This window comes from Scyliorhinus canicula, chromosome 3 (genome assembly GCF_902713615.1).
Source record: "Scyliorhinus canicula chromosome 3, sScyCan1.1, whole genome shotgun sequence".
In the NCBI taxonomy this organism is placed as follows: domain Eukaryota; kingdom Metazoa; phylum Chordata; class Chondrichthyes; order Carcharhiniformes; family Scyliorhinidae; genus Scyliorhinus; species Scyliorhinus canicula.
This window is the reverse complement of record NC_052148.1, coordinates 117,885,201-117,898,459: the sequence shown is the minus strand read 5'-3', so window position 1 is coordinate 117,898,459 and position 13,259 is coordinate 117,885,201. Positions and strand designations below refer to the sequence as shown.

Below are 13,259 nucleotides of genomic sequence, written 5' to 3'. Positions count from 1 at the left end.
ACTCTGTTTCATTTCTGTTAAATCGTGCCATTGAAATTGTTAGAACAGATTTTTTAAAACTCTCATAGACACAAAGGCAAATTTATTTCATTTTTAAAGGGCTGACCATTTAAATAACTTGACAGCTTTACACCTCAGCAGACCTTATTCACCATTTAAGACCATTTACGACTTCTCTAAAGATTTTCAATTCCACACTGCAGGATAAGGGCCTTGCTCCAGCAAAAATGGGATCTGTCTGGACTCAAATGGCCCTGCTGAGTTCAGGGTTCCTAAATGTGGGAGTCACATCCCACCTCTCCCAATACCCAACCCTCCTCACCCGTCCTTCCCACCTTTGCTCAGGTCAGTTGGAAATGGGTCGGATTTCTGAATCTGGGTCCTGCCCAGCATTTTGGAAGTTTCCTGGAGTCTCTGTGACTTTGCAAAATTCCAGGACAAAAATTCATGGATAGAGAAGTAACAAGTTAACATTTAAAATAGAAACTTTGATAAGAAGTGCCCCGGTATCTTCTGTTTTTGTTTGACATCTCCATCATGGGGCAGCACAGTAGCATTGTGGATAGCGCAATTGCTTCACAGCTCCAGGGTCCCAGGTTTGATTCCGGCTTGGGTCACTGTCTGTGCGGAGTCTGCACATCCTCCCCGTGTGTGTGTGGGTTTCCTCCGGGTGCTCCGGTTTCCTCCCTCAGTCCAAAGATGTGCAGGTTAGGTGGATTGGCTGTGATAAATTTCCCTTAGTGTCCAAAATTGCCCTTAGTGTTGGGTGGGGTTACTGGGTTATGGGGATAGGGTGGAGGTGTTGACCTTGGGTGGGGTGCTCTTTCCAGGAGCCGGTGCAGACTCGATGGGCCGAATGGCCTCCTTCTGCACTGTAAATTCTATATTCTTATCATCTACACCAGCTTGATTTTAATTTTAATTTAAGCAAGATTTTCTTTTCCACTTAATGTATTTTGTAACACTTTGCCTATTTAAAATCTAAGATGGCTGTAATGAATTGAACTGTTATTTTATAGGTTACACCTGTTCGATCTTCATGGCCTACTAGCCCACTCTCTCCAGTGAGTTCTGGTGGGACTATTGAATCAATTAACCTTGACGCTGTTCCACAGTCTATGAGCCGCCTGGACAACGCAGCTGCTAAACATAAACTCTCCGTCAAGCCAAGAAATCAGAGAATCTCAAAAAAGCCTGGGAGACTTGCACGGGTAAATGTACTGTTTGGTTTATCGTGAGATTTGTGTATGTTTTTACATTTCATGTTGGGACAGCTTTCAATAACAAGTCAGTGAAGTGTCAATGAGGGTCCATTGGAAAATCATCATGCATTACAGTATACTCTGAAATGTAGCTTAAACCATAATTCACTGATCAGTGAAGTTATTCACTATAATTGAATGAATAAATGTAATTTTAACAGTGCTTCTGTATTCAATGAAAGTATAGAACAATCGGCATTTACAGCAAGAAGGTGATAATTTGGCCCATGTGTCTCTGCTGGGCCTATGCCAGTATAATCCAAAGATGATCCCACTGCTCATCTTATACCTGTATCTTCCTCTGCTTAACATATTTATCCCAGGTCTCTTAAAGCAATTGTTTCTGCCTCAGCCTTTCCCAGGTAGGAAAACATTCCACTCTCCAACAGCCCCAAATGAAGATATGTCTCCGAATCTACCTCCTTGCCCTTACTGCTAATTTAAAATTAATGAATCATTGTCACTAACTCCAACCAGAAGAAATAATCTTTCCCTCTTTACTCTATAGAGGCCTTTATAATTTCAGAAACCTTATTTCATTTCTTAGCCTTTTAGCTCCCATGTCTGTACTCAAAATTATAATTTCTCATATCTGGCGAAATTACATCGCTCGTGCCCTTGAGGTTTGACTGCTCGTTTCATTCGGCACATCTAAAATTGCATAAACTATACCTGACTAATATTTGTATATTTACCATTACTTCTTTTCTTTTTTCATATTTGCACTCCTGGTTTTTCATTCAAAAATATTAAACATTACCACATTAAACTGCATTTACCATCTGTTTGCCCATTAGGCATACCGTTAGGTTAAACAGTTACCCCAAAGTAGAAAAATCAAATCTGGAAGAAGCAATGGAATCATCAGCTCACACTTAAGTTGTAGTGATCATAAGACATCTGGTTTCTTCTTCTTTTGAGAGTATTAACCTCATTTTTACTCAATACTGCATGTTGCCTGCTTGACATACTGTAATTATAGTGAGCACGTTTATATGCCTTAAAGCCCCTACCAGTGGACACATTTGTCACTGAATTATTAATGTTGCTCAGGGAAGTGGGAAACTATCACACTGGTGTAGTGGGGGTGTTCTTTTGATGCTGGGACTGAGATCTTTGATATTTAAATTCTTATTAAGGATAGGTGCAAATTATATCAAAGTTTTTGAAATGAATTAACATCTTTGCAACTTGTAGGAAAAGCGGAGTATTACTATCCATGAAATTGACTGTAAGCTGGAAGAGAAGGAGCAGATTCCTCCTGAGAATGAAGAAAAACAGAACAAAATAGAAGAGGAAAAAGCACAAGAACAGAAAAGACATCATAAGGATGAGGAACAAAGAGACAGAGGTGAAGCGAAGATGCTCAAATGGCAGGAAGCAGAACAAATACATCATGAGTTGGAGGGACAGAAGAGATGGGAAGATGAACAAAAACAGGATACAGAAGAGCAAAGAATACAAGAGGAAGATGAGAGACATTGGGAAATGGGGGAGCAGAAATTAAATGAGCCAAAACAGAAAAGTAATGAAGCAGAGCAACAGAAATCATATGAAGTGGGACAAATGTGTGGTGAAATGGAGGAGCAGAAAATACATGAGGAGGAACAAACATATTGCAAATTGGAGGACCAGAAATTACATGATGAAGAACAAAAATGTGAAGCGAAAGAGCAGAATTTCCATGAGGAAGAACAACAATGTGAAATGGAGGAACAGGGATTGAATGAGGATGAAAACAAATGTCATCAATTGGAGAAAGAAAATACAGAAGCAGAAAAGCAATATCATGATGAGGTAAAAATGAAGGAAGAAGAACAAAAATGTGTTGAGGCTGAAGATCTGACACAAAAGCAGAGGAAAGAAGAACAGCATTTCCCTGCAGCTGAAGACAAACATCTGAATGAAGAGCAAAGAAAAGAAGATTTGGAAGGGCAGAAACAACAGAAAGAAATAGAGAGGCAGGATGATTGGAAGGAACAACAAAGGGAAGAAGAGCAGAATCAAGAAGAGGCTGAGCTGTTAAATCAAGAAGAGCAAAGATTCCTTGAGGCACAGGAAGAAGAGCAACGTAGAGGGGAACTCAGATGGAAAGAGGTGGATCAAAGACAAACAATGCCAAGTCCATTTTCATTCCAGGTTGCTTCGGTAGAAAAGCAAATCATTTTTCAGAAAGTTAATCTGACCCCTGTGACCCATCCCAGAGAAACTGTTCCTCCTTCAGATGTGAATGACTTGCAGTCCTCAAAATCAGGTAAAGGCCTCTCATCTTCAATTTATGTTCCCCACACAGCCATTTTGGTTACGGGAGCGCAACTTTGTAGTACAGCTGTTGATCTGAAACAGATCAAGGACACTGCCTGCAAGACTTTGCTTGGTTTTTCAGAAGAGAGAAAAATTGCGGATTTACCACCAGTTGAAAAACCAAATAAATCCAATCAGGACACCAGAATTGGTAAATCCAAATTCAATCCAGAACAATCAGTTGACCAGTCAAGATCAACAGCATTAACTGAGTGGGCTAGCATTCGGGCAAAAATTCTTAAAAGTTCTGATGAAAGGTTTCAAGAAAGAAGAGCCCGTGGCAGATTTAGTGATGACTGGACGACCTTCAGAGCTTCCGGTGTGCATAGTAGCTTGAGAAAAACTCTATCTGCTAATGCAAAATTTTCCATAACACCTGCATGGCAGAAATGGGCAGACGGCAATAAAATCAATGATTCTGAGAAAATAAATATCTCTCATGAAACAGAGAAACAAGATACGCCTGAGGAAACTGTGCTTGCACGTAACTGCACAATGGACTCTTCAGAATCTAGGAGGTCTTTGACATCGGGAGACATTGTACAAGATGTAGCCAAAGACATGAAAGATGACTCAGACTCAGATAATCACATTAGGATAGCAGATGCGACGGAAGGTTACAAGTTTGCCAAAGATCTTCCATCGTTTCTAGTTCCAAGTCTTCCTGCTACACCAAGGAAAGAACATTCGCTGCCGCAAGCTCAACCTCCAGTTTTTAACCAAGCTGCTACAAATTTGATCACGCAGACTGAAGGGCAAATGGATACATCACCATTTGGTATAAAATTAAGGAGGACACACTATTCCCTTCGGTTCCATTATGAGCAGCAGGGAGAACAAAAACGGAAGAAGCGATATAGTGCTGGAGATAGCATGGAAGGAATTCCTGCCTTTCTCGCCTCAAAAGAAAAAGAACATGAATCATGCACTGTTTCTGGTAAGCAATATTCTTATAGAAAAGATAATAAGAATAGTAACATTTTGAAAGACAGCTCAAATAGCATTTCAGACATTTCACAGACTGGGATTACACATCTAAGTAGTATTGATGTGGCAAAACATGTTAAAAATAAGCTTGCTGCACTTTCAAATGAGAGCATTTCATCAAAGCCACAATCATCTCAAAGACCTGCTTTAGCGCCCAAGCCTACACGGTTCACACCAATTCCATCCCCTCACAATACCTTAAACAAGACAAACGTTATTGAGAGTGCAGATCACAAAAACACAAAGACTTCACTTGATTCAAATGTGAGAAAAGAAGATGTGAAGATTGATACCTCAGTACAAACATACAGATTAAAGAATGAAGAAGAGGAAAGAAATGGTAGAAAATCTTTTTTCCCATCAATCAACATTCCATGGAGAGAGAGGGCAGACAAAAAGTCAGACTTCATTAAGAAAGGTAGGCAAAGTGTAAACCTTTTGTAGGAATTTTGGCTTCAGTGTGCTTCACTTTATATTGGGCATGCATTTCAGTTCTTAAGGAACACTGTATTCTGAAAAGAAATAAAAGACTTGCATTCATATAGCACCTTTGTGACTCCCCAAAGCACTTTACAGACAATGGAGCACTTTTGGACTCACTGTTATAGGAAACACAGCAGTCCCACGAGCATCAATGTGATCATGCCCAAATAACCTGTTTGTAGGTGTTGTTTGAGAAATGTCTTATTTGAAATAGTGCCGTGGGACCTTTTACATCTATCTGAGATGCAAACAGGGCCTCAGTTTAATGTAATCTCCGAAAGATGGCACCTCCGGTCGTATCCACTGGAGTGTCAGCCGAGATCTTGTGCTAAAGTCCCTGAGTTGAACTTAAAACCTGTAATTAAAAAAAATACTGTGGATGTTGTAAATCTGAAAAGAAAACGGGAAATGCTGGAAACACTCAACAGGTCTGGCAGCATCTATGGAGAGATACAGAGTTAATGTTTCAAGTCCCTATGACTCTTCTTCAGTTCTGAAGAGTCATCGGGACTCAAAAGGTTGGGCTGGTTTTGATGTGTTGGGCTGGCTGGGTCGATGTGGACTGACTTGAAGCAGTGTAGCGAGAGATAGACCTCCAACACTTGATAAGATGCAACACGATTTTATTTAACGTCTTAACGACTATACATGTTCAACTGTGGGTTGACACTATGCTGACTTGACTGGAGACCTGATGCTAGCCTGACCAGACTTACTGACTACCACATGGTGTTTGCACTGGCTAGCTCACGAGCTCTGACTGTCTCAGAGGCTGGGTCCCGAGAGAGCGGGAAAACTGGTGCCCTCTGGCTTTATAGTGGTTGTGTCCTGTCCGGTGATTGGCTGCTCTGTCCTGTGTGCTTACTGGTCATCCTGTGTGTCAATCACTGCCTGTCTGCTCTCCATTATATACATAGATGTATATTATGACAGGTTTCTCCCTTTGGAAGACAAAGGGCTGGATTCTCCGATCAGCAACGCCGAACTCCCATTCGGCGATCGGTTGGAGAATGCGTTTCTATGCTGGAATTGGGGCCGTGCCATTTTATTGCTGCTCCACCCCCTCAAAAATACGTACTCGGGACGGCCTCAGCGCGTCGCCTGAAGCCCTCCCCCAATGCTCCGCCCCCGATGGGCCGAGTCCCCGATGGCATGAGGCCCATGTCCTCACAACTTTCGGGGACCTTGCATAGTGGCCGCGGACTGTGTCCAGTGCCGCCATAGTCGGGGTGGGGAGCCGTTCTGCTGGCAGGAGGGCTTCAGCAGGGGTTGGAGGGACTGGAGGGGGGTGGTCCGCGGTGGCGAGGGGAGTTACGGGGTGCAGTTTTTGGCAGGCCATTCCGCGCGCGGCCAGCGCCATTGTTATGTGGCTCCGCCGCCACAGGCCACCGCTGTACGCATGCGCGCCCACAGGCCCAGCCATTCTCCGGTCCTATCCACAGGTAAAGCCGGGGGTATTATGTGGTGCAGTTGCTAGCCCTCCATCAGGTGGAGGATCGGTGCGGGGGCGCCGCTGACCTTTTGGTCGTAAGTCCAGACGGATCCTGCAGACATAGCTGCAGAATCGGAGAGTCCAGACACACATGACCGGGAGCAGAGTTCCCGATGAGGCGGAAAATCCGCTTCAGGAAATAAAAGGGATCGGCGCTGATACTCTGGTTCACTGCTGGCAGCGGCATTGAGATTCACACCCCATTGACCCATTTGCATCCTATGAACTGGCTGGACACCAGATTCTCCTTGTCTCCATGATTCTCCGATCCTCTGGGTCGGGAGACACGTGGGTGCGGATTGGTGCAGCTTTTTATCAGTGTGGCCCTGATGCGGTGGACCTTGCAGTAAGCTAAGATGCTAAAGGTGGGCGCCTCCAAAGTCCATCAGAGGGCTTCCTCCCCCACAATGCAAATCCTGCCCACCCCACCCCCACCAGATACTCCATCAGAAATCCCCCATGAGAGCTCCCCACCAGACACCACCCATAACAGGCCACCCCCCAGTATGGGTGGCATGGTACCACAGTGGGTAGCACTATCTCTTCACAGTGCCAGGCTCCCAGTTTCGATTTGCGGCTTGGGTCACTGTCTGTGCGGAGTCTGCAAGTTCCCCCTGTGTCGGCATGGGTTTGCTCCGGGTGCTCCGGTTTCCTCCCACAAGTCCCGAAAGATGTGCTGCTATGTAATTTGGGCATTCTGAGCTCTCCCTCTGTGTAAACAGGGGCTTTTCACAGTAACTTCATTGCAGTGTTAATGTAAGCCTACTTGTGACAATGAAGATCATTATTATAACAGAGACCCCTGCCTGAAATCCATAATAATAATAATCGCTTATTGTCACGAGTAGGCTTCAATGAAGTTACTGTGAAAAGTCCCTAGTCGCCACATTCCGGTGCCTGTTCGGGGAGGCCGGTACGGAATTGAACCCGCGCTGCTGGCCTTGTTCTGTATTACAAATCAGCTGTTTAGCCCACTGTGCTAAACCAGTCCCATAGAGCTGTACAGACAGAGACAGTGAAAAAACTCATCTGTGCCCTACACCTGTTGCCTCAGACAGAAAAAACAGCACCTGTGAACTCCAAGAAAGGGAAAACCACAGGCTGGATTCGCCATCGGCGGGATCCTTCGCTTCCCCAGCAGCGCTCTCATGCCCGTGGATTTTCCGACGACATGGGGGTGCCCACAATTGGAAACTCCACTGGACGGTTGAGGGGACGGACAATTCTGCTGCCAGCAGGGGTGCGCCACACCAGAAAACGGGTGCAGCGGGTGGGAGAATCCCACCCAACATCTCCAGGGTTTAAATCCCCTCCGATCATTGATCTGCAAAGATTTCATTCACATCAATAGGAGGTGTGCAGGTTGTCAGTCGCAGCTTGTATTAGACTGTGATTGACAACCTGCACACAGCCAGCTGTCTGGATTGTTTAATTTAATTTCCCTTCGTTCTTGAGTGGATCTCTAACCTGCTGTGTAACCAGCAATGTTTATGAACATCTAGCTATGATTGACAGCTCTTGGACCACATCAAGTGCATTTAAGTGCTCTCACTTCCTCCTTTTCTCTGCAGAATGCACTTAACTGCTTTTCCTGTGGTCCAAGAGTAGTCAATCATAGAGCTGCCACAACCCATAGCAACGATAGGCTCTGGCCCCTGTCCTGTTTCCCCCAGTGGGGTATACTGTTGGTCTCTTCACTTGGTGGGCCCTGTGTTATACCGACCGCAGGTTGGCAACTGGTTATGTGGTAGATACGGTCAACATGTGCTGCCCGTCACCTCCAGTCTTACAGGCTTGTGTACGGGCAGGTCCTACAGATGGGGGTGATTGAGGAAAGTGTGCATTTGCTGGGGCCTTAGCTGCTGTGTGATGTGGGGCCTGGATTTTGGTAGTGTCACTGTTGAGGTTTTTACTCTGAGAGGGTCTGTGTGCCAGGGAGGGTGCAACTAAGGATGAGCAATAGATTTTGGCCTAACCAGTGACACCCACGTTCTGTCAATGCTTTTTTTTAAAAGACCACGGTGCATGCGCCCTTTGTTTGAGGTGAGCTCTGTTATTTCCCTGCTTTCCCTGCAGTGGGACTGGGTTTCTGATGAGTGCACTGAGGAATGGCAGTTCCTGGAGTGCCAGTGATTGAGCTTGGCCATGCCCATCGTAGTGTTAATATTGCTGGATCTGAGGGTTTCCAGAGGGGCTGGCTGGGTGGGCTCCCAAATGACTAGAGGCTTTCTGAGCATATGCAGGATACAGTGAGCAGTCAGCAGTGTGAATATCCAGAGGTTTGTAAGTTGCACCAAAGAGGTGTATATACTGGGGGTCTTAGCCAGGCCACCCCGATCTAGAGGGGGCCACATCGAGTGCCCGGACATGGCACCAAGTCGTTCCCTGCTATTCCCTGCGGTCCAGGCAGACACCTGCCAGCAAGGCCGAAAGGTTTTGAGAGTTCTCTTACCATCTCACTCTCCCTCACTAGCCATGATACCCAGGACCCGGTTGTAAATATTTGCACCAACTCCTGCCCGCGTGACTCATCTGAGAGGGGTGGAGCATACAGCGTGCAACCTGCTAATAGCAGTCAAATCCAAGCAATGAAGGATTTGCATGATGCCCTGGCATGGGGTGCGACCTCACTGCTGCTTTTTTTCCTTCATTCAATATTCTTGGATCGTGATTCTCACTGCCGGCGTTGGGAAGCGGAGAATCCAACCCATTAACTCTGTATCTCTCTCCACAGATGCTGCTGGGCCTGAAACATTAATTCAATCAAATAATCCCTTATCATTCTAAATTACAGGGATTACAACCCTAATTTGTGTAACCTCTCCTCCTGGTTTAACCTTTACAGTCCAAATAACATTCTAGCAAATCCAGCACTGTTCCTTCTATTTACCTGTGGTCGATTCTGCCATCTATTACGTGTAGAATTTATTTACGACAACTTTATTAAATGTTTTGCAATTGGTTGGGTGCTATACAAATTTATTCCCTTTAAACTAATGTTAGCAGCTAAGCTAATTTGCCACAAAATCTGAAGGCTGTGACTAAATTCCCATTGCAGGAATTGAACCTAATATAGTTTGGCACTTCCGTGCAGCAGTTATGAGAGCGCTTTCTTGCTGGAGGTACAGTTTGTCAGATTAGATGTTAAGCAACAAGATCCTGTCTGCCTGTTCAAGTGGATGTGATTGTTCCTGTGGCACAACATGGAGAAGAGCAGGGAATTACTCCCTCAGCCAGCACGATTACTGTTTTCCGGGACACTGCAGATTAGCTGCTCCACATACTGACATAGCAACATTTTTTCCACTTCAGAAGTACTTTTTTTTTAACCCTGCACATCTTTTTGGGTTGTGGGGGTGAAACCCATGCAAACACGGGGAGAATGTGCAAACACCACACAAACTCCCCTGATTGTGATGACATGCATAGAACATGTATGCCCAGCTGGAACAAGCATTTATTATTAAATGCATGGGCAGGTAACTAACATACCTATGTACAGACAAATATATTTAAGTTCCTTAAGAGCTACTGTGAAATGTGCCCGTCTTGCCATCCATCCTACTACCAACTGCCGAGTCCCCTCATTCACGTGATGTCTGTCAGGCTCCACCCACTGGCAGGAGGTCATAACTGTCAATGCATGTACTAATGACCAGCTTTATATATTTGTACAGTTATATATAGTTATTTACATATATGCATGAATGCATATAACCACATCCCCCCTCGTTTGGAGATGAGTATTCACAAACACATTTTCTGGACATTCCGTTATAAGTTCAGTCTATCAAGCTTGCGCCTTATTCTGGTCGACCTTCTGAGCAACGGCTGAGTTGGTAGCACGCCCTACCTTCATGAGTTGCTGGCCTTTCCCCATGAACGACAGCAGATGCATAGAATCATAGAATTTACAGTGCAGAAGGAGGCCATTTGACCCTTCGAGTCTGCAACGGCCCTTGGAAAGAGCACCCTACTTAAGCCCACGCCTCCACCCTATCCCCATAACCCAGTAACCCCAGCTAACCTTTTTAGACACGAAGGGCAATTTAGCATGGCCAACCCACCTATTTTGGATTGTGGAAGAAACCACAATATTCGGAGGAAACCCACGCAGACACGGGGAGAACGTGCAGATTCCGCACAGACAGTGACCAGCTGGGAATCGAACCTGGGACCCTGGAATTGGGACCCTGGTGCTGTGAAGCAACAGTGCTAACCACTGTGCTACCGTGCCGCCCGCATCATTAACGCCAGGCTGTGCTGGACAGTGTGCGTCTTCCTCCAGCTTGGGATTACACCCAAGCCCGTCTACAAAAGGTTGTTGTACTTTGAAGAGCGCTCGACCATTCTGGCGCAGAAGCGAGCCATCCTCAGTGAACACCATATATGAATGCGGACCTGCTTGTTGAGCAGTTGGTTGACCATGGAAGCCAAAGGCCATTTACCTCACTGAGTGTGGCACGAACATTATAGTATGCAGAGCAGGGGCCTTTCAGCCAACCTTCTTTGAGGCATCTGCTGACCTTTTGAAGTACCGGATTCTTGGCCGTTTCTGCCCTCATCAGCCTTGACTTTTCGTCACAGATCGACAGTGACACAGCCACCAGGTCGACATGTATTTGAACTTCGTCAGCTCCCAGACAGACCTCATTGATGGCCGCAGCTCTTGAGAGTGTGTCGGTGACAGCCAGAAACTTGCCTGGTGTGTAGATTAGGTTAAAGTCATACCGCTGGAGCTTCATCATGTGTCATTGTATCCTAGGGGATATCTGACATAAGTTCTTGTGGACTATTGTAACCAATGGCCTGTGGTCCATCTCAACCAAAAATGTGGCCCATATACGTAGTTGTGAGATTTTCCGAGGGCTGTGACCAGCCCCCGGCATTCCTTCTTGATTTGCGCTCGATTTCCGTTATGGGTCTCGATACAAATGCCACCGGCAGCCAAGTTGCACTTTGCTGCAGAAGTACCTGCCCAATACCGTCCTGAGATGCATCCGTGGAGACTTTGGTCTTCTTGGCCGGGCCAGAAAAAGCCAGGAAGAGCGCCAGAGAAACACATCGCGCTTTCCATTCCTGCTTCTGGTTCGGTGACAACTGGAAGACATCATCCTTTTGAATGGATTCCCTGACCTGTGACGTCTTGGAGGCAAGATTGGAAATTAACTTTCCCACAAAGTTAATCATGCCCAGAATGGGTAATACACCCTTTTTGTCTGTGGGCCGTGGCATCTTGATGATGGCTTTGATTTTTTTCATCATCTGGTTGCACACCTTTTGATGATAGTCTGTCTCCTCGAAAGGTAATAGTGTCAACGCCGACTGGCGTTGATTGATTGAGGTTGACGCCATTCTTGCTGACTCTTTGAAGAACTTGAAAGAGCCTTGCATCATGCTCCTCATGCGTAGGCCCCCAGATTATAATGTCGTCGACGTAGACACGGACACCCGGCAGTCCTTCCACTATGTGCTCCATGGCCTGAAGAAAGATTTATGAATCAGAGATAATACCGATCGTTGTCCGCTGTAAACAGTAATGGCCGAAGGGCGTGTTCAAGATGCACAACCTTGTGCTCGCCTCATCGAGCTTGAGCTACCAGAAACCCTGTGGCACATCCAGCTTACTTAAGCATGTTACTCCAGCCATTTTTCAGGGAATTTCCTCCCTTTTTGGGATAGGGTAGTGCTCCCTCTTAATGTTCATGTTAATATCCTTGGGGTCCATCCAAATTCCAGGTCTCCATTCCGTTTTTTACAATGGAGTTTACCTACTCAGTGGGCTCGTCTATGCACCTAATGGCTCCCAGGGCTGTCAGTCGCTGCAGCTCAGTTTTGAGCTTCTACCTCAGCGGAGCAGGCACCCCTCTGGGCACATACACGACCAGTCTGGCATCCCCCTTTAGTTGTAGATGGTAAGTGATGGATCGGGTGCCAAACCATAAAACACCTCCAGATGTGCCTGTAAAATCAGCTCCACCGAGATACGTTGGCAGGGTGTCATGCACTCTGCGTATAAACCCTCTTGACGAGCCTGAGCTCTTCACACGCCTGCACCCCAAGGAGCGATTCATACTCCTTCTCCACCACGGAGAATAGTATTCTGCTCTTTACCTCGTTAATGGTGACATCAAGCTCACATGCTCCCATGGTTGGGATCCGATGACCATTGTAGTTCTTCAGAAGCATGCCTCCCGGAGTGATGTGAGGATTGACATTTAGCCGCTGCACCGCTGAGAATTGGAACAGGTTGGCCCTCGCTCCCGTATTGAGTTTGCAACTGATGGGCGTTCCATTGATCATTATTGGGATTGTCCATCTGTCCTCAACAGTTCCTACCGTTGCCTCACTGTGACTGCCGACTGGAAGAGCCACTTCTGTTTCGGCCAGTTGAACTGTTTGAGTCACTATTCAAAACTATATTCACATCGGCCCGGTTGTTGTCGTCTTTATCTTTGTCAGGGCTCATCTTTTCTGTCTGGACAACTGTCCGACCAATGGTGCATCGGCGGGCAAAGTGACCCGTTCAGCCACAGTTGTGACAAGCTTTTTTAAATGCAGGACATCGCTGCAGCAAGTGTCTGTTGCCACATTTTTGGAACAAAATGGCAGATGGGGCTTGTTGCCCAAAATGTCCACCCGCATCGAGACCACGTTTCTTTTGATGCTGCGTAGCGGTGCACTCAAAATGGCCGCTCACACCGAGACCACGTTTTTGTAAGGCTGTGTAA

At 46.0% G+C, this 13,259-nt stretch overlaps 1 protein-coding gene across 11 annotated transcripts in view; it reads left to right on the top strand.

Annotated features, from left to right (window-relative positions):
- Window positions 1–13,259, top strand: part of cracd (capping protein inhibiting regulator of actin dynamics) — a 343,220-nt gene that overhangs the window by 286,478 nt on the left and 43,483 nt on the right. For 10 of the 11 annotated variants that reach the window (XM_038791140.1, XM_038791139.1, XM_038791145.1 and 7 more), the window contains 2 exons: window positions 1,020–1,211; window positions 2,460–4,971. In XM_038791140.1, the coding sequence (XP_038647068.1) occupies window positions 1,020–1,211; window positions 2,460–4,971 (2,704 nt within the window). The remainder of the gene's footprint in view (window positions 1–1,019; window positions 1,212–2,459; window positions 4,972–13,259) is intronic. The other variant, XM_038791146.1, reaches the window with a different exon arrangement.